This window comes from Anas acuta, chromosome 2, assembly GCF_963932015.1.
Source record: "Anas acuta chromosome 2, bAnaAcu1.1, whole genome shotgun sequence".
NCBI classification, from domain to species: domain Eukaryota; kingdom Metazoa; phylum Chordata; class Aves; order Anseriformes; family Anatidae; genus Anas; species Anas acuta.
In genome coordinates, this window is record NC_088980.1 from 17,038,787 (window position 1) to 17,060,226 (window position 21,440).

Genomic DNA, 21,440 nt, shown 5'->3' on the forward strand with positions numbered 1-21,440 from the left:
TTGTACACTGTTGGTAAGACTGATTTTGAACCAGCAAATCTTGTTCTGGTACCCACATTTTCAAAACATTGAAAAAAAAAAAGAAGTCAGACAAGCTCATTATTTTAACACTAAAGATAATTAGCCTTTAGATTTCCTGTTTCTTGATATCTTAAACCAAGACCAAAAGCATGCCCTAGGCAGATGGAAAGTATGTATTATGCAAATGTTGGTTATTTTGCATTACACTAAAATAAACGGATAAAACTTAATGACCTATTTTTAACAGGCAGTCAAACTAGTTGGGCTAATATTCCTTTTGACATTAAATCTTGATTTACCTTTTTATTAATGAACCGATTATTCAGCAACTTTTGCACGACACCTCTGTAGCTTTCATCATTCCTGAAATGCCCTTTAAAACTGAGGAAAGAATGTAAAGGTGGGCTCCACACCCTGTCCTACTGTAATGGAGAAGTTTTATGGGGAAGTTCTCATACTGGTCTTTTCCTAATCTTTCACCCACCCAGCACAGAAAGTGAGATCAAACTCATAGATACCAAATGTGTATAATATCTAATCATTGTCTAATAAAGCTGGCATTGTATACATATATTTTTATATCTTTATAGTTCTGTAATTCTCATCCATGAGCTCTGAGTATCAGAAAAGTGACATTACATACATTTCACAGAAGATGTTTTACTGATAGTATAACACTGATGCTCTTAAAATTTTCATTTAATTTGTGGACGTATATGTTATACCACCATATAGGAAGAGAGACAGATTTTAAACTAAATCTGTGTTTAATTTGAAGCCTTAAAAATGATTGTTAATCTGCCAGTAGAGTTTATTTTGTATCCAACATATCAGATTTCAAATGTTATAACAACATGATGCAGATTTTATGTCAACTTAATGGAGAGGTAAGTATTTCCATGCATGTTAAATCTGTGTTGTAAGTACTGGAAGACTTGCTGTAATGATAACTTCAGGAAAGAAAAAAATAATCGTTGAAACCATTGGTATAATTTCTTATTTTGTAGAACTGATGCTTCAGAACATATGAAAAATATTTTTTTGTGGTTTTACTTTGAAAACATGAGTTATGCATTTTCAGCTTTCAGTTTTGAAGCTGAAAAAAATTGAATGCATATATATTTTTTCATATACTGTTCTATTTTTGATTTAATATAAGAGAATTAAAAGTTGTTTATTTTTTTTAAACTTTGTCTGTATTAAATGTCTCATGCCAGCCATTATGCATATAAGTGAAATATGAATTACTACATTATATATAAATGTAGTTTCACTACAGGAGAAGCACTTCTCAAAAGAAGAGATGTCATTTGTCAGGTCAATAATACCTTTCTTACAGTTATATAAAGTAATAAAAAGAGAAAATTTCTCTTTAAACACCTGTTGCAATTTTTTTATTATTATTTTATAATTCAAAGCAAAATAAACCTCAAACTATTAAGCTATATGAAAAGACCATAAACTTCACAAAAGGACAACCGTTAGTTCTTTTGAGCTATCGAATATTCTGTGTAGTTTTTCAATATTGTATAGATTTAAAAAAAAAAACGTTTAAACTTTGAGATGTGGATAAACTGATTTCTAGGAAAATATTTGAGAAATTGCTACAATACTTTATTCTATAGGAGATAATGTACAAAATAGATCAAAATATGTTCTTAAAGCTAGGCACAAGTGGCATTTTCTTCTGAAGTCAAGGCTAAAATGACAGATAAAAAGATAACATGACTAATTTGTAGAAATCTTCCTTTAGGACAAGATATGTTACAGATGTTAAAAACAAACAAACAAACAAACAAAAAACCACACCACTTTTAAGCAATTTGCTGGGGAAGTTCTGTGGGTATCTATAGTTACAAGAAATTTGAGTAAAATTAGCTATGAGGTGCCATCCACATATACTTCATTGATTAACAGAAAAGTTTAGTCTGATATAAGCTACTGATCTGAAATTTTACCAAGCGTTTTTCTCACATTCATTTTGGGCATAACAGCTACCTTTTATGGTATCTGCTGAAGAAGAGCGTGTTAAATTTAAATACTTTTAAATACTTTTTTTACAGTGTATCTGTTTTACTGCTATGGTTTACGTTTAAGAAATATGCTGCAAAATGTCAGTGTTTTGGTTAGATCTACTTGTTTCACATTAGCAAACATTACTCAGTTTTTTAGTATTTTATATTTTGGTCTGATGTACACAGATTAGCAAATTATTTTCCTCTGGAAAATGTTGGCTCAAAGTCTTTGACAGTTTCAAAGGTGTCATTTAAAATAGATGGGCTTGGGCAGCACAGTTCAAATCTGGGTGTGAGCCAGAGCTTCCTTGGAATTCAAAGGCGTTTGGGAGGTGGAGACAGTAGTTTGATTTACTATGTGCACTAAATTGTAACTTCCTCCTGAGCAGCACTTGCCATTGTTCATGCACTCCAGCTTCTTTTGCAGCTTCATGGTAGCTCACCCTCCCAATTTTTGTGTAGCTGGATTCGTTTCTGATTTGATTAATAGTAAATCTGTGTTAGGGGTTCAAAAGAATCTATTGTTATCATATGGTTTAACTTTCTGCCTACAACAGGGTGTATTCTTTGATCTTTTTCTTGGTCTTAGTCTAGTCGCTGTGGCTGAAATAGAGCTTATCTTTTAGAAAAACATCCAATCTTGACTGAAAAATTTCCACTGCAGGAAAACTTATCGTCACCCTAAAAACTTCTTCCAAAGGATAACTAACCACACTGTGGAAAACTTGCACTTTACTTGTCATGTAAATTCAAGTACCTTTTACCTCAAATCATCAAACATCAGGATAGGCTGCAGAGTGCACTGTGATCACATTCCTTTTCCTCACAGATGTATTCTTTCACTATGAATAAATCATACCTTACCTTACTTGTTAATAAACTAAATAGTGTTTCTCATGTCTGACTTCATGCAGCAGTTTTCCAGGCTTACAGTAACTTTTCTTTCTCTTCTTTGAATCATCTCCATTTTTTCACTTTCCTTCTAGAACTGTAAAAAAGAAAATTGGACACACAATACCGGTAGTAGCACAAGTGCCTAAAAGGAGGTAATGCCTATATTCCTATTCAGTATATTCACTTATCTACCCAAAATATCATAAAATATCACTTCAATCAAATGATACACTGTAATCTCAAATTCTTATTCAACATCACAAGTCTTTTTACATGCCCTGGTTTCCCGTATAGAACTCCTACACTGGGGTGTATCCTGTTTTCATTATTTGTAAGAGTATGACCTTGAATTTGGACATCAAAGAGACTTGTTTGGGGCAGATGGTAAGTCAGAGTGGCCCAATATCCTGACTGCAACAGGAAGGGAGACAAGATAATCACAATGGAAGTTTTCTGTGGTTAAAGCTCTTCTCATGCACTCTAGATAGCCTAAACTCTGATTTCCATAAATGTGGGAAACTTCACTGCATAACATGTAGTAGCGTGAAGCTCTGCTTGTATTCTACCAAGGAAGAAGAAACCTGGACAAAAGAATGAATGCACAGGGCAGAGTAGGAACAGGGCAAACATGAGTGTAATACTCCTCCAACCCCTACCCATTTTTAGCTCAGGGAATTGGAAACTGAGTGAGATATTTATGGTTTTACTGACCTTCAGTGGATTACTTTTCATGAACTCATTGAGTCTCTTCTTAAACTCATAAAAACTTTCAGCTTTCATAGAATCCTTGCACAGCTAGTTCCACTTGGAACCATTTTATTTTATTACTTTTTTTTTTCATGAACCTACACCTTTTATTTATTTTTAACTTCCCATTATTAAAAGAGTTTATATCTGTATTTAAAGAGACATTTAACATTTCGTCCCTATTTATCCTGCTCAATGCCATTCCTAACATTGCAGGCCTCTTATCACATCCCTTCGCTTATCCTTCTAGACTGAAAAAACCTTGCATTATCTTTGCTGTTTTCTCTGAAATATTTCCGATGCTACAGTAATCTTGAAATTGAGGCTGCAGAAATTAAAAAAAAGTTTTTAAGGTGCATGTGAAGCATGGGTTTAAACAGTGTTATAGTGACATTCTCTGTTCACATTTTTTTTTCCCAAGTCCTAATATTCTGTTTGGTTTTTGATTGTCATCTCACATAATCACAAAATATAACATCTAATTTTGAATGGTCGTTTGAAAACTCAACATTTCATCTGTTGATTTAGGATTGTTTTTTGTTGTTTTGTTTTGTTTTTCTGATGTGCATCAGTTCTCATTTTCTCATTTGCTATTTTATTGCCATCTTAGCCTTAGTAGATTCTTTAGCAGTTTGTCACAACTGGACCTAAATGGCTTGGTTTAAGTAGTAGCATAGTATCATCAGCAAACTTTGTTGTGTAACTAGTCCTTTTGTTTTCCAGAGTGTTTATGAGTATGTCAAATTTCACAACTTCAACACATATCCATGGAACTCCACTAAATCAGTCCTCTTCATTGAACTGACCATTTACTCTTATTCCCAGTTTCCTATCTTTTAGTCATTCTTTTTAATCTATGCAATGACCTTCAGTCGTATAATATAGTGGCCTAGTTTCTATGAAAGCTATCAGGGGTTTTGTCTAAAGATTTATGTAGACATATCAACTAGTTAAACTTATCAGCTAGACTGGCATTGCCACAAACTTTGCAAGTTTTGTAAGGCAGGACTTCTTTTAACAGATCTATGCTGACTCTTAAATATATCATACTGTACCAAGAATGTCATATTTAGGCAGATGTCTTTTAATTCTGTTCATTATTACAGTCTACTCTTTTTTCCAGTACAGATATTTGGCTAACAGTCCTTGGATAACTACTGAACTCTTTTAAAAAACATTTGTTGTTTCCTGGTACTTCAGTGATCAGGTAGTTTCAAGTGACCGGATACATACCATTTGTACTCGATCAACTATTTTACCCTCAGTTTTCTTTATAACTCAATTGAATGCTCTCTAGTAGTGGCATTTTTTTTTTATTGTTTACTATGTCAGGATTTCTTTAATAACTTTTTCAACAGTAACTTCAGTTTCAGGCAAATCTTCTGAAATGTCCTCCACGAGGAATGATTCCAGTTTGGAGTCTCTTTGATTTCTTCTATAGTAAACACCAATGCAAAGAATGCAGATAGCTTCTCTGAAATGTCTGTATCTTCACCGTGTGTTCTTTTGATATGTGCTCATACCAAAACTTCTAATACATGACTATCTAATTTACTTGTCCATTCACAGCAGGCTGTATTAGTCATAAGTCATCTGTGCTATTCATTCTCACCTTGATCTATATGTCATTTGCAGACTTTATGAATAATTCCATTTCTTATTATGTCTATGTCATTTGACAATATAGAATAAAAAATAATCTAACAAGTTTCTCCTTTAGTATAAGTTTTACTACTAGTAGTAGAAAAGATTAGGTTTTATATTAAATGCACTTTATATATGTTAAATATTTGCTTTTTTTTAGGGAGGTAATCCAACAGCTACAGTAATTGCATTGTGTTCAATGAGAGATTTCAATCTGGCTCAAGAAACATGCCAGCTGGCCATCAGAGACATTGGGTGTCTTGAAGTGTTAATTAATTTACTTGATACAGAAGAAATTAAATGCCAGGTAAGTAGCTTTGTTGAAAAGAGCTGTGAATATACCTTTTCTATTAGCATATGTTTTCAATTTTAATGGTTATATAGGATGAAGAAAACTGTTTTTTTTTTTCTTTTTTTTTCCCTGTATTTTCTCAATTGCAAGGACTTATTAGATGAAAATCAGTTTCAATGATTTTCAATTGCTTTCTTCTGATTTGATTTAAAAGTTAAAATGTTCTATGTAACCCTTCATTTTATAGATTTTTCTGCTTATGTACTCTTAAATAATGTTTAATGTCTGTTATCTTCCATTATTTAGATTGGTTCATTAAAAATCCTGAAGGAAATTAGTCAAAATACATTGATCAGACATGCAATTGCAGATCTTGGGGGCTTAGAGATCATGGTGAAAATATTGGACTCGCCAGATAAAGAACTAAAATGTTTGGCAGCTGAAACAATTGCTAATGTTGCTAGATTTAAACGAGCACGAAGGACAGTAAGGCTTCATGGAGGAATCAAGAGATTGGTAAGTATATTTTTTCCCAAAGTGTCATTTTTTGCATACATGAGTCTTCAGATAGTATGTGCCATCATTAAAAAGCAGCTTAATAAGCTTACTATGACACATATTTGTAGACAAATAAAAAAAGTTGTTTTTTTTTGTTTTTTTTTGTTTTTTTTTAGGTTGGATTGTTGGCATGTACTTCAGTAAGATCAACTGGTCTAACACCATCTCAGGCAAAAGATACTGAAATAGCACGCTGTGGGGCTTTAGCACTCTGGAGCTGCAGCAAAAGTACCAAAAACAAAGAAGCAATCCGTAAAGCTGGAGGCATTCCATTATTAGCTGAATGGCTCAAAAGTTCACATAAAAGCATCCTAACCCCAGTTGCAGGGACACTACAAGAATGTGCTTCAGAGGTAGGTAAACACATACAGCTAAGGTATTTCCAGTCATTAAAATAATTGACTACTAAAAAGAAGCATTACATTTTGACTATCATTTAAAAATGAAGCTTCTCCAGGACAGTTACTGGCACAGTTATCCCATCAGGAAGTTTCCACTCTGGATGTAGATACTCTGTGCAAAGTTTTTTGAGAAGGTTAGAGCTTGTAATAAAGATCACATATATTTTTTTTTATTTTATTTTAAAGGCTAAGAGTAGTTCACGAAAGAAAGTATATAGAAATGAAATACTTAATGAGTTTCATTTTTTTTTAAATCATACTTAAGAAATGAAATTTGCGAAATTAAGATGTTATATTCTGGTTAATCAGTACATTTAAATTCTACAAAGCTAACCTGCAGATGTCGCCAAGAAGATCCAGTGCAGTACAGAACAGTGTGTTTTAATGTTTTACATAATTCACAAGGACAATGTGTCTGATCGGTTGTCAAGAGAAGAAAGGAATATATGTGATTTCTCTACAGATTTCCTTGGCAGGTTTCACAGCTTTGAGTGTATTAAGTTTTAAAATTTGAATACAGTTATTTTCACCATAGCTGTCTGAGATGAGTGGTTATTTCCCCATTTGTAGAATCAAATTTGAAACTATAGTGCATCATGCTTATGGAAAAAAATATAAATAAATTCTCTTTGTGAATTTGAGACATGCAAGACATGATTTTTTTTTGGAAAGATTTTGCATTATGAAAGAGTTTGTCCTTGCAAAAATAGCTTCTTGAACTACACAAACTTATGCTTGCTCCATGTGACAGCATTTTGTCTTCAGTAAGTCTGTATTCAGCAGGTGTAATTTTCAAGGATTTCTTACCAGGCCAAACCTGGACATAATTTGGGGGGAACACTAAATGCATTTTTTTTAACGCAGATGTTTCCTTTCTCTTAAAAAATGGTCCCCTGCTCCAATTTCTGTAGTTAAAAAAAAAAAAAAAAAAAAAAAGGAAGAAAACATAACTGCAAAATTTTAATTCTAAGAACATATTTTTCTAGCCTTATTCTAGGAATAGATTTGTTGTTTTGACTTCCAGCTGTAGATGAAGTAGAGTGATTACTGGTTGATCCCATTCTGAAGCATCTGTTCCTTCTCTGTCTCTGAGCAGGAATGCTGGTCACCTTGTAAGTCGGGTGGCTACAAAGTAGGCATTGCAGTTCCTGGTTTTACTGGAGATTTGAAGACCACAGCCCCGAAGAGAATTTATGTATTTGTTTAGCTTTGAGAACATCAATCCAGGGCAATGCACATGGCTTGGTCTTAAAATAAAGTACAAGGTTTCAAAATATCAAAGACTTAAATTGTAATGCTGTGTTTTAATTGTGACTGGTGATGCTGACTGTAAACATACAGGGTTTAAAATGTGCAATTTATATTTTTAGCCAAGTTACAGACTGGCAATAAGGACAGAAGGAATGATTGAGCACCTTGTGAAAAATCTGAATACTGAGCATGAGGAGCTTCAGATGCATTGTGCTAGTGCCATATTTAAGGTAATTGTATTAACTTATTAGATAAAAGCCAGGGTTAACACTTTGTTTCTATGTAGTTTACACATAGTATTTCTCAATTTTACTCTTTATTGTGTGAGATACTACTTTGTAGTAGTATTGATGATCCTTGGCTTGATTTTTATGAGGATGTTTTAGCTGCATTTTGATATTGCAGTCATTTTCTTATTCCTCTTGTGTGCAAGCCCTAAATTCCAGTTAACCAGTGGAGAGAGGCAGGGCTTATTGTGCAAGAAGATGCATTTTTTTGTTTATTTGCCCACAAAGTGGACAATGTGACAGTGTAAACACTGCTACAGTAGCTGTTTACTGCCTAAACTCCCTTAGTGAAATGTTAGCATATTCAGGCACTTTAATAAAATACTTGCATTTTCATTTGTGTTAGATTTGACTAGTTAAAACACAATGCACATAACTTTTGAAGACATTGCTTTACACATTTTGCATAATATGTGTATTTAATTTTTTGTATAGTGTGCAGAAGATAAAGAAACACGTGACCTGGTTAGACTGCATGGAGGTCTACTACCACTATCTACTCTGCTTGGTAACTCTGAAAATAAACAACTTTTAGCAGCTGTGACAGGAGCAATCTGGAAATGTGCAATCAGTGGAGAGAATGTGTCAAAGTAACAATTTAGTTTTACAAATATTTATTACATTATCATGTTTTGATTCTGTGGGCCTCTATTGTTTTCAAAATATTATGTCATTATTCTGCAAAACCATGTTTTATGATTAGTTGGATTTTCAACTTAGGTTTTATTATGCCAAAAACTGTTGGTGACCTCATCAGGGTGCATTGGAAACAGTGTTAAGTTCCTCGAATCTTAACAGTTAACGGGGAGAATTGGTGCCTCTGAACAATAGTTAATATACAGAAGACTAAGCCAGGAGGTGTACTAACACACATAAAATATTTTTCCGTGTATGTGTATCTTATATACCCGCTCTTCTCTCGCTTGCAAACTGCAATCATGGCTGCACGGTAGAGTGTAGTCAGCACAATTAGCTTTAACATTTTAGGTTGAGAGAGAGAGTGAACATTATCTCACTCTGAGGTAAGTATCTAATATCCATTAGGTCCACCTGCTTTAGAAATATACTGGGTGCTAGGATAATTAGCCTAAATGCCTCTTTTCTTGATTATAAAAGGCGCTCAGAAAAGTAGCTTGGTCTGGACACCCAACTTCTAAAGGACTGCATTTAACTGTAGTGAGTCCTACCATAGGTACTTACATCCTCTTAGTATCATGGTCCAGAGTGGTTATATAAGAATTTGACAGCAGGAATTATCACTCTATCTTTTATGGAATAGCTTAATGACTCAGAATACCTGGCCCTTCTCATCTTAAATTAATACATCTGATTCATGCACCTTACCTCAAAAAAATGCCTGCTCTACTGGAGTATGTGCTAAGCTTCCTGCTGAAGTTATGCTGCTCTGTACAGAGGAATGAGATTCACAGACTGGGAGGAGAATCAATAAAAGGTAACCTCTTCCTGCAGCCCTAATTTTAGTGTACTCTGCTGGACAAACAGATATAATAGATAAGTACTGGATAAAAAACAGAAAGAATTCCAGTAATCTGGGTGTACAGTGTAGCTTTTTACTATCCTAAATGAGTTCCCAAACTGCTCTTATACAGAGCCATGGTCTTTACATACTGTACTTCTGTTCTACTTTTTATTGCATTCCTCATTTCACAGTTACCTGGCTTTTCAGAAAGGTATATCCTCCCTTTCTGTGAGCTTTGGGTGTCTGCACAGAGGCATCCTGGTTCCAGATCAGTGACGAGATGAACTGAGTGGTTCTGTCTATACTGGTAAACTAAATAGGACCTAATCTCAGGTTCAGTCACTATGTTATGATTATCCATGCTGTTTAACTGCTAGCACGATCTCTCACACAGTTTGGCCTGTGCCAGCAAGAGCTCTTCCAGACAATGCCCAGACACCCCTTGGGAACAGCACAGGCAGCAGATTGTTTCCATTAGGCAGAATGGGTGAGGCCACCCTGAATTGTGAGGGTAAGAGATTTTAGCCATATGGATGCTGTGTTGTGCTTCTTGTCCTCAGGGCTCCAGAATGAGCCATCGCCTGCTTTATTTATTAGTGTAGTTGTAGCCAATAATTCTGTGCAAATGCAAACAGATTTTTGCTGGGCTACTCGCATATCTTTGGCAAGGGCTTGAAGCTCCATGAAGGTTACTAGCCAGGCACAGCTCCAGACTTGAGCTGAATTCATGTATTATGCACTGCTGAGTCTGAGGCAATAAACCCAATCAGAAGTCAGGGATGGGAGAACAAAACAGAACAGGGAGGAAGGATGATATGAAATCACGTAAGTAGATCTGGGGGGATGACTTTAAGTCTGGCATGAGGCTAGAACTAACAAACCCTGCTGGTTCCTGCAGGGCAACTTAATTACCTTCAGACTACTCTGCAATACTTCCTATACCTGAAGTATATTGCCGAGATGCTGTGCTGACTCAGCAGTGAGCTGGTACAAGTGCCTACGCCTGACTAAGATTCCTGTTTGTATGCAAGCAGCCATACTGCTTCTGGACACAAGATGGCCTGAGCCAACAACTCTGTCAGACTGTAGCCTGCCCATCACAGAGCCAGCTGATATTATTCCATCCATGAAGCAGTTCGTCTGCAACACTGATAAAATAGTTGGTGAAAATCAGTATTTTTCTTTTTGAAATTGTTCACTTGCTTTGTTGCTCTGTTTTCATGTTGTTGGTGTTTCCTCTTTAAAAAAAGAAATATAAATATAGGGACACTTCCAAATTACATTGAACAAAGACTTTCTCTTTAAGCAAATGTTTATCAGATCCAAGCAAATCAGACAAAAATAAAGTTTATAATTTCACAGTATAACATTAACTATTATACCAATAAGCCACTTGGAAAGATTAATTCTTTTATTGAAACAGAGTTCTAGATCTGCTATCAGAATATTAAAAATACTGTGGTTTTTTTTGTTGTTGTTGTTTTTTTTTGTTGTTTTTTTTTTTTTGTACGGAAGAAAAGTCATGTACAGCTGATTCCTGGAAAATGAGTAGCTGTAGTTCAAGTAGACATTTGCAGAAGCTGGAGGACATAAGGGGAGCACAAGTGAAAACAGTTCTCTCAGATAATTTATCTTTTTAGGAGAGGAACCGTGTATATTTACACAAAAATATATATCAAAGCATAATTAATAGGGGATATACAGGCTAGATCTAGTTTGATACACTAAGTGGAATTGTCAAGGTGTATCATAGAAAAGGTGCGAAAGGAAAATAGGATATTTGTTGAGCATTAAGAATCCTCTAAGTTCTGAACAAAACAAACTTAGAAATGGGGTGACCCCAGTGCTGAGAACTAAAGTACTGTTCCAGAAGATTAAATTCTGAGGTTTAGCATGCATCTGTTTGTAGGATGGAGCCCGCACAAGAAAACTCCAGGATTTTTACAAACGTGTTTTTGATCATCAGTACCAAAAGTGCTATGAGGGAAGTATTAATGTAAAAGTCAACTCAAATTTCTGTCAACTATTTTCTTAATTCTATTAATTCCAAAATTAAATCTAACATAGTTCTAGTCTTACAGTAAGAAAATGCACATATTAGGCCTGAACTAGCTATAGAACTGATGAGGGTAAACCACTAAAGTGTTTGAATCGTCAGGGTGATCCTTTGGCTCCAGAAAGGTGGAAGAGGGTCAGATATACTCCTGCTCTACCTATTGTTAACATGGCAGAAAAAAGAAATGGAAGTTAGGATGCCACTGTACTTGCTAGTCTTCCAGTATGTTTACAGCTAGTTAAAGATGTTTCATCCGCATGTTAAATTTTCAACACTCCTCAAACTACTCTTTGTATTTCTAGAACAGTAAAACAGAGAAATATAGTTAAAAAGGTAAAGTAAGAAATGATGCTATATGTCGCACTTACAAGAACTAATTGAAATGGCTTACCTATATTGTGCTTTGTTCATCAAGATAATTTAATTACAGAAATTAAGGATTACCTTACAGTAGTAACATACTGATAACAACTACTTTGTTTTTATTGCTGTCATTTAGATTTCATGATTATAAAGTCGTAGAAGTTTTGGTAGGACTGCTCACTGATCAACCTGAAGAAGTCCTTGTAAATATCGTTGGAGCACTGGGAGAATGTTGCCAAGAACCAAGACATCGAGCTATTATCCGTAAATGTGGTGGAATACCACCCCTAGTGAAGTTACTCACTGGAACCAATCAGGCACTGCTTGTGAATGTAACAAAAGCAGTGGGAGCGTGTGCAACAGAACCTGAAAATATGATGTAAGCCATTCATATTGACATTGTGAATATTGCAAAAAAATACATATTTTGAGTAATTCTGAGAGAAATATTGTTAATATTTTGGGGAGAATATTCAAGGTTCACATGCAATGATATTTAAAATTTGTTACAAAATATTAAAAATATGTCTCTCTACAATCAGATAACATGGAATCATAGAACCATTGAGGTTGGAAGGGACCTATTTAGATCATCTAGTCCAACCCCCCTGCTCAGACAGGGTCAGCTAAAGCAAATCACTCAGGACCACATCCAGTCAGGTTATGAATGTCTCCATGGATGGAGACTCAACATCCTCTCCGGGCAACCTGTTCCAGTATTTGAACTTTCTCACTGTAAAATAGTTTTTTTTCCTGTGTTCAAATTGTATTTTATGCCATTTTGATCACAGAATAGTTGGTTCATGTAATAGGGATGTTTGAAAAGCTATTTCCAGTTTGTGGTAATTCAACTCGGGGTTGAGGACTGCCTACTATACTTCTATCAGTTCATCAGCATTAGTAGTAGACTCAATTTCAGGTTAAACACTTTAGAAGGTTTTAGTTTTGTCAATTATAGTCTGACTTAAAAGGAAATTTTACTGTGTGGATTAGTTATTTCTTACTGTAAATGTGCTAAATAGGAATACATTTTTTTCCTTGAGAAAATGTATAGAATATAAAGCTTTTATGTTTGGGGGTAAATCATATAGAACTGTAGTGAAATTATTTTTATTAAAATTAAATTTCAAAGTTACAAAGCACCTATTTACAAGTGCTGTATGATAGGTACCTGCTTATGCCTCTTTTCCTTTTACATCTGTTCTTGAATCATAACTAATTTCCTAAATTAGAGAAAGCAATTCCAAAAGAAATGTGTGCATTTACTGTCATGAAAAATAATTTCAAAATTTTTGAAATAGGGTGTTATTTGTATTTTATCTGTTCTGTCCCTCTTCGTAATTCCTTTTATGAACTGAGACTTTCTTGCATCCTTTTCTTTCCTCTTACTCCTTTGCAAGACCAAAGAGAAAGACTGCCTTTTTACTCAGAAAGTTGCTGCTCTCTTCAGTTTTGTGATGTAGATTTGTACAGCTTACAAAGATCCTTGAGCTTTATGATTAAGTGTTCCAGTTAAAAGTTGAGGTGGGCATTTACTGTTCTTCCTGTTCCCTTACAGGGATATTTACCTCAAGATTCTCAGCATATTTCCTTCCTTATACATATGGAAGATCAGAAAAAGAGTTTTAGTAAGCTCCTCCTGTTCTGATTTGCATAATTCACTTGATATTCATATAGCAGTGCAGGGAATTCTTTTCCTGAATAGGGCTTTTGTTTTCATGCTTTGGCTGTCACCCAGTGGCAAAAGGCTAGATGGTACACAACTGTAAACATGGGTTGTGTGAACAGTTAGCCATGTAGCAGAAAAGTACACATAAATGAAATCATCTTCACTGTGCATCTCAAATGAAGAATACTGAATGTCTACCTTTGCTGTAATGTACTAACAAAATTAACTCTGTAAATCAACCAAGAAATTTCAAAGCTAATAAATATAAATTGGTATTATGAAACCTCAGACATATGCCAGTACTCAGGACTACCACGTGTAATATCCAGTATGGATAGCTTCACACTGGAATGTGGTCAGCATAAGCACCAAAAATAACACAAGTTGCTGCTAAAATTGTGATAAAACAAAGTCCATCTTGTTTTTAAGGAGAGAGTACAGGTTGTTTGGGAGGAAACTTGAAAGAGTTTGCCAAGAGTGGGTGAAGGATTGAAATGTTGAATTCAGTTCATATGAAAAAAAATCTTTATCAAAGGTTCTCAACATTTCTTTTTATTTATTAATATTTTGAAAATATTTTAAAACATTAGCAAGGAACTTATTCCAGGAGCAAAATATACTTTTTGCTCCAACAGCAATAACAACAACAAAAACACTTACAGAGAAATTACGTCTATTACTGTGACATTTACCTGAAGTATTGTGCTAGTGCAAGTTCAGACTCATAGCACTAGAAGAGATAATGCATTTTTTTCCAGAGGCACGATTCAGCCAGGTGCAGATAAGTTTGATCCTGATCCATCACAATGTTTAAACGATGCTTAGTTTAAACATCAATATCAATGCAATTATTCACACATTTCAATGATTTGTTTGGTTGAGGACTCTGCCTCTTGCAGGCTTAAAGTATTAGATTCCCCTCTTCCCCCACCCCAAATCATGGGCCATCCATTCCTCTTCTCTATCCTCCTCCTCAGACCAGTATAGCAGGAGCTGAGACTAACTCCGCATACAAACCAATCTTCTTTTTGAGAAGAGTGGGTCACCAAACACATGTAGGATACCTGATCTGTAGTATCACTTTGTTCTAATTGCAGAATGTGGGACTCAGCCTTTTGTTTCTGAGATATTTTTTTTATTTTTTAATGTTTGAATATGTTGATATATTGCTACTCAATTTATAAATTAGTGATATGAAAGCTCCAGACTGTGAACACTTCATGCTAAGGATGCTCAGATTCCGAGTATGTGGTGCATTGTGTTTTTGTGACACAGTCATGGCACCAAGCTGCCAGAGTTCAAGAAGCATTTGGACAATTTTCTCAGACATGTGGTCTGATTTATTTATTTATTTATTTATTTATTTATTTATTTATTTATTTGGGTGGTCCTTTGGGGACCCAGAAGTTGGACTCGATGATCCTTGTGAGTCCTTTCCAACTTGTATATTCTATCACTGTATGATTATATGATAAAAATAGTTCAGGTGCTAGCCACTCTACTATTCCCATTATTACCTTATTTATTCTTGTTTAATCTTATCGAAGTATTAAAAGACATCTAAAAGATCCATGTGGTAGCAAAGTACCTGGAAACATTTGCTTTCCTACTGTACTAATAACTTTAATTTGGAAAGAAGAGGATGCACAGCTCTACCATCTCATTCCCTTTTATGTCTTACACTTTTTTTTTTTCTTGTTGTTGTTTCATGAGTTGCTTTGTTGTGCTAAGAATAGCTGTCTTGAAATACATCTGAGAAACGCTGTTTGAGCTCTTCTAATGCTTTCAGCTCTTTACAATCTATTGCTCATCTTAACAAGAATGTGGAGATCTTCCAAGATGTTCTTCTGGAAAGAAGCAAAGCCACTTCGTAGCCTCTAAGTATATACACATGATGACTTTCTATTGAAGTTTGATAATTATCTGTTTCTGGTCTTCCTGGTTCAGTTGAATGAATCATTATTACATTCCTTATTTTGTAATCATCTTTTCATGGAATGTCTTGATGGGGTCTAGGAGATCAGTTGATCTTTTCTATTAGCTTTTCTCTTGTCAATTTGGCTGTTAGGTCTTAAGGCTTGTCTTATTTGTCACTTGGTTTGGACAAGCAGTGTTTAGAGAGATTCTGTTTTAATTTAGCACTACAGAAACACCTAGAAGTATGATGATTCTTATGGATCCTGCTGTCATTGACCTTGATATGTACTAGAAACCCAGAGCAAAGCAGGAAAATTTCAAGTTAGTATCTAACTCTCAGTAAGAATTGAGAATTTTCAAATATATTGTCACATTCTATTAGCTGCATGTGCTTAGTAAAGTTAGCCTTAGAGCCTTTCAGCTGAACAGTCTTCTATTTTGACTGTTATACTTGCAGCAGTAGGCATGTGGAAACCACACACACTGAAAGGGTGGAGCTCATGAAGTTTCTGTGAGTGATTCAAGGGTATGTAATGAAGAGGATAGGATTCATGTAGGAAATAAAATTTGATTCTGGATTATAAAAAAAAAACAGAGCACGTTCCGTGAAACAGTGGAGTTAAATACTGAGGGAAATAATGTATTTTTATCATATGTTCCATGGAAGAAGCATGCATTGACAAAGAGGAGTAGTAGATTGGCATGGGCGAATCTAAATCTTCTGTATAAAGATTGGCAACCCGATTCTCTTACAGCAATAATAAGCTGAACCTGTTTTCCACACTCTGTCTGCTGCAGAGTGCTGCTGCACAGCATTGACAGAGATGCCTCTGCATATCTTTTATGTATGTTTGTCATTTTAAAGAACTTTCACAGTTATTCTTTTTATATTATCAAAACCAGACTATTAATGCTCATTCTTTAGCCAACATTAGATTTTCATTTGCACTTTTCATTCGAAAACCCATAGACTTCAACTCTAGCATTCAAAACTGATGTTTTAGAATATTATAAATTAAAATGTACAAATATTTTAGCCAGACAGATGGAGTTGAAGACATTTGTATATAATTCTATTCATTAAAGCACTCTAGCAAATAGTGGAAGTTTTAAGAAACATACTAAGTTGTGGTTTCAGAAAAGACAAGATTACAATCTGCCAGAATTAAACCCTGTAATCTTACCAGTAAGCACAATACAGAGTCAGTTTAACTTTGTTTATTTATATCTGTATTAGTGGTCTAAATTGGCAGACAATAGAACTAGACTTCTCAAAAGTTCTGTCAAATAATACTGTAACAGAAAAAGATGATAGATATGACAAACAGATGCCTATGCTCTGTGTGTGTGGTGTTTAAGCAATTCATTTTGAAGTTTCTACTGGAAAGGTACAATATTAAATCTGAATTCTAAAGAGGAGTACAATTTCAGATTAACAGTTTTTGCTAGTTTCAGATATATTTTAGAAAACAATGTAAATTCCTAGAATTGTGACCAAATTTTTGCAGACATACCGTGATATTCAGTGGCGCTATGACATCAAGTTTCATAAATGCAATGTAAAAAGCCTCTATTAAGCAACTGTGATCTATAAACAGCCACTGCAAGTCATTCATAAAAACTGTCTTGTGAAGTTATCTGCACTGGTCAAATAGCAAATAGCACTGTGTACTTGTAGTGAAGCAACAGATAGTAATTACCTATAATGAAATTAATATTCCTACTGTGGGTGAGTTTCATGCCTGTTAAAATTTATGCTATTAATAGTGTTCTATACATTAGATTCTTTAAGTGTATACAATACAGCTATTGTATAAACCAGTTAAATGTTTAAACTTTAAATTATTAAATAGTAAGACTTTTTAAATATCATCTAAATATCACATTATTTCAGCTTTTATGAGATTCCCTTCAGCTTTCAAAATATTCTGCCTCTTTATTTAAAGACCACTTCTTTAACAGTCCCATGATTAATACAGCTTTAACTGTAGCTTAGTTTTGCCTTTATTACATCAACAAATTATTAGAAAGCATCTCATCTCAGTGACTGTAACCACAGGGCAACTAATGTACTAGATATGAATGAATGCAGAACTGAAAGCCAACCAAAGGAAATTTTACAGTTTCTTTGTATTTATTGTGATAAGTAGCTATATTACAGTGTCCTGCTAATGATGTTATAATCAGTTTGGGGATGAAAATTAGATACAAAAGCATTGTACAAACAAATCTGAATATTGGTTAGAGTGATGCCATCAGAGCTGAAATTTTCAAGATTACAGGTCTGTCTTTATTTGTAAAGAAATTTGAATGCATGTTTTTGCCCTCTTTAAAAAGGAATTTTCATATAGAAAGGAAACTAACATCCAAACACTTTTATAGAGGAAACATTTTTCAGGGCCATTTATTTTAGTGTTCCCATTGCTTTTATAGCAGACATGCTAGTTTAACATCCAGTTTCTTCATCTGATACACTGAAACCACGTAAAGGTTGAAAAAAATGGAATTGAGAAGGGATTTAGTCACGTGTTTACCAATGCTTTCTTTAATTGGCAAATGTATATTCTTAGTAAGATGGAAATAAAAGGGTTTGTGCTTCTATGGTGACACAACCATAATTCTTCCAGTATGAAAATTTGACAGTATCGTTCTTCTGCATAGAAGAACATTTGAGTTAATCTAGTATAAATGAGTGAAACCACTGGTCGGTGATGAAGAATGTAATTTGGGGATTTGTTTGTTTATTCCATACCATTCTTTGTTTTATACACATTGAATGGACTGAGGACAACACTTTCAGATATTCTGAGCTATTCTGTTGAGTCTAAGACAACTCATATTTCTGGTCTTCAACCAAAAGGCAAAAATTTTCTTTAGAAAAGGAACCATAGAGTGAGGGTAGTTTGCCTTGAAAAGCTGAAGAGAAGACAAGAAAACTGAGAAGAAAGTGAATTTTAAATTGGCAAGAAGGCTTTGAAAAAGAAAAAAAAAAAAAAAAAAAAAAAGATAAATCAGCCTAGAGGTTGTTTTCTTAAATGTGGTAGAAAAATCTGAACTCAGTGTTTGACTTTTATCACTTGATTTTTATATACTGGTTGGAGTTGGGTCATTTATATTTAGCCCCTCTCGGGAGGAAGTATCTCGTGTTGGTAAGTGATCAGTACTCTGCTTGACTAGAAGAAACACTCATGGATCTTTTTTTAATTAAATCCAATATAGGAAAAAAATCTATGTGCTTTCTGAAATGACAGGAAAGTATTATTAAAATTGCTTGAAAGTTTTGGGGATTTGGAGAGATTTAAAAGCTTGTTTGACATTTATACTGAAGTCATCCTTATTATGTAGACATACGTATGTAATTGTGTAGTTTATGATCATGCTGTTCTAATTTGTATTACGATTTCTGATTTTTTTCTGTTGAATTATGATATTCTTGCAGTTGATTTGGAAATGAGTAAGTAAAATAAGCTGTATTAAATGAGCAGATCTTAAAAAAAAAAAAAACAAAAAAAAAAAAACACAACAATTTATGGTTTCTCAGCTTAACCAACCTTTTGTGCAGAAAGTTATTGTTTTGAAAACATAGTTGTTTAACATGTTTGCATAAAAATGTTGGGATTAAAGTCTGTGGTTATTTTAGACAGAGTCCATGCCCTTAATTATTTTCCTTCTTCACATGATGGCAGAAGTGCGTAAAGAAATGATTTTATAATAAGTTTAAAAATTTCCTGGCAAATGTATTTACAGTGATCACAAATAAGATGTAACCTGTACTTTATTTCCCTTATCTTGTATTTACAATTAAAGATGTAGACTTGCATGTATACAACAGAATTTTTTCCTTCTGAGGTTAGAAAAGTATACTTGCTTTCCTTTATCTTCAGCTCATCTGCTTTGGGTTAAATATATCTTTTTGAAAAATAGGAATGTTTGTAAAAGCTGTTAAGTTTTGTTTGACCTTCCTTTCTATTTAAGGTATTCACTGTACCCTAATGTGACGTTATGATCCCCAGGCCTGATTGATATGTAAACATAGCACAGGTGGTGTAGAGATGATTCTGATGATAACTCATTTTTCAGCTAGTCATGAAGATACTTTGATTATGGTGTGTTTAAGTAATTATAACATAATATTCAATGTTAGTCTTGTTGGTAAGGAACACATGGGAAACAAGTTACACGTTATTCATGACCAACAAAGGGTGCAGTGTGGTGTGACCATTTTAATTTCTAATGCTAGATTAGAAACATAGTACCTTAAAATATGTTGTACAGTAAGGTAAATACATTAAGCATAGACTGAATAAAAAGTTAAGTACATAGTTTTGGGCATAAATATTTGTTTTGGAAAGTATTTGTTACTATATGAAAGAAGCTAGTATGCTTGAATTCAGATTTCAGTTTACATGCAGATCGTTAAAAAGTCACATGCTTACTTCTACTTTTACATGAGTTCTGGTTATAATGCAGTTCACTTTATCTTCTATGAGCATTTTAAATCACAGTACTGATAAAAACGTAAACAACACTCAAAAGATTTAGTTGGAAAACATATCCTGTCTTTACATAATTTATTCACACCCATCTACAATAGCAAGCAATGTTTACTGTGTATGTTGACGGCAGTCAGCTGACAACAGAACACAAGTACTTACGTAAAGCAAAACAGTACGCTAAAGAAAAGCATACCAATATTTCTTAAAGTAGTTTCTCAAACAAACTGATACAATCTAAAATTTAGCATTGTGTACTCCATAATTAATTATCTCTTTTTTTCTGATCAATTCCTTTGATAGGATAATCGACCGTTTAGATGGAGTTCGTTTGTTATGGTCGTTGTTGAAGAATCCTAATCCAGATGTTCAAGCAAGTGCAGCTTGGGCTATTTGTCCATGCATTGAAAATGCTAAGGTGAGAAAGTATTTAATAGCTTTGTTGCATATATATTCACATACAGTTTTTGTATTTGTATGACTTACAGCAATACTTTGCTGTTTGCCACTTAACATGTATTTCATTCCTTTAACTGCTTTAAGTAATTGATGTATTCATTTGTTAAAAATAGAGTAGTAGCCCTCATCTAGAACTCATTTTGTGTTAGATGGAGGCATTCTGTTTTGCCTTTAGAGCACTTAACGTGTTTGGAATTAATTTAATAACTTGTCAGGATCCAAACTTCCTGTTCCCAAACAAAGTATGCTGAAAAAGCTGATCTGACAATGCTGGAAACAGAAAGCTTTTACTCGTGGGCTTTGAATAGCATAGATAGTTGTAGTTGTTCACCACTATGAGGTACTTCAACTGCATTCTCAAGAGACTGTCTTTCGGTTTCAGAGCATATTTCAGTCTTGGTGCCAATGTAATCCATAGATTTTCTGCTGAGACTGCCAACAAAAAGTGCCAGTTGTGAATAGTGGTTGTTGTGCAGGTCAGTTTGCACAGAAGACTGAACTATTCATGTATTTCATGTCAGTTCCAAGGTAGAGATAAAATGGTGTGTATAATCTGTAACTCATCTTCAATGATTTCTTACCACTGACCTGTGGTAAAATAAATGTGGAAGGTTTTGTTTCTCATTAAATGTTTCCTAGAATATTAAGTAGACTTTTATCCTTTTTTTTTTTTTTTTTTTACAGTAATATCTTCCATTTCTAATTTAGCTCCATATTCAATGCAACTTTTGTATCTTCTCTCTGCTATACTAAAAATACATATCCTTCTACATACAGTTTGAAACCTGACCATGTAAAGAATGGAAATTTCCTCAGAGAGGTAGATATCCTTAGGATCCTTTGCAGGCAGCATTTCCTGCCTGGAACTGAGAACACTGTGGTTGTTATTTATG

At 34.2% G+C, this 21,440-nt stretch overlaps 1 protein-coding gene across 1 annotated transcript in view; it reads left to right on the plus strand.

Annotated features, from left to right (window-relative positions):
• Positions 1–21,440, plus strand: part of ODAD2 (outer dynein arm docking complex subunit 2) — a 90,582-nt gene that overhangs the window by 28,596 nt on the left and 40,546 nt on the right. The window contains exons 11-17 of the mRNA XM_068673640.1: positions 5,482–5,628; positions 5,920–6,129; positions 6,288–6,524; positions 7,943–8,053; positions 8,546–8,700; positions 12,146–12,388; positions 20,392–20,506. Of these exons, the coding sequence (XP_068529741.1) occupies positions 5,482–5,628; positions 5,920–6,129; positions 6,288–6,524; positions 7,943–8,053; positions 8,546–8,700; positions 12,146–12,388; positions 20,392–20,506 (1,218 nt within the window). The remainder of the gene's footprint in view (positions 1–5,481; positions 5,629–5,919; positions 6,130–6,287; positions 6,525–7,942; positions 8,054–8,545; positions 8,701–12,145; positions 12,389–20,391; positions 20,507–21,440) is intronic.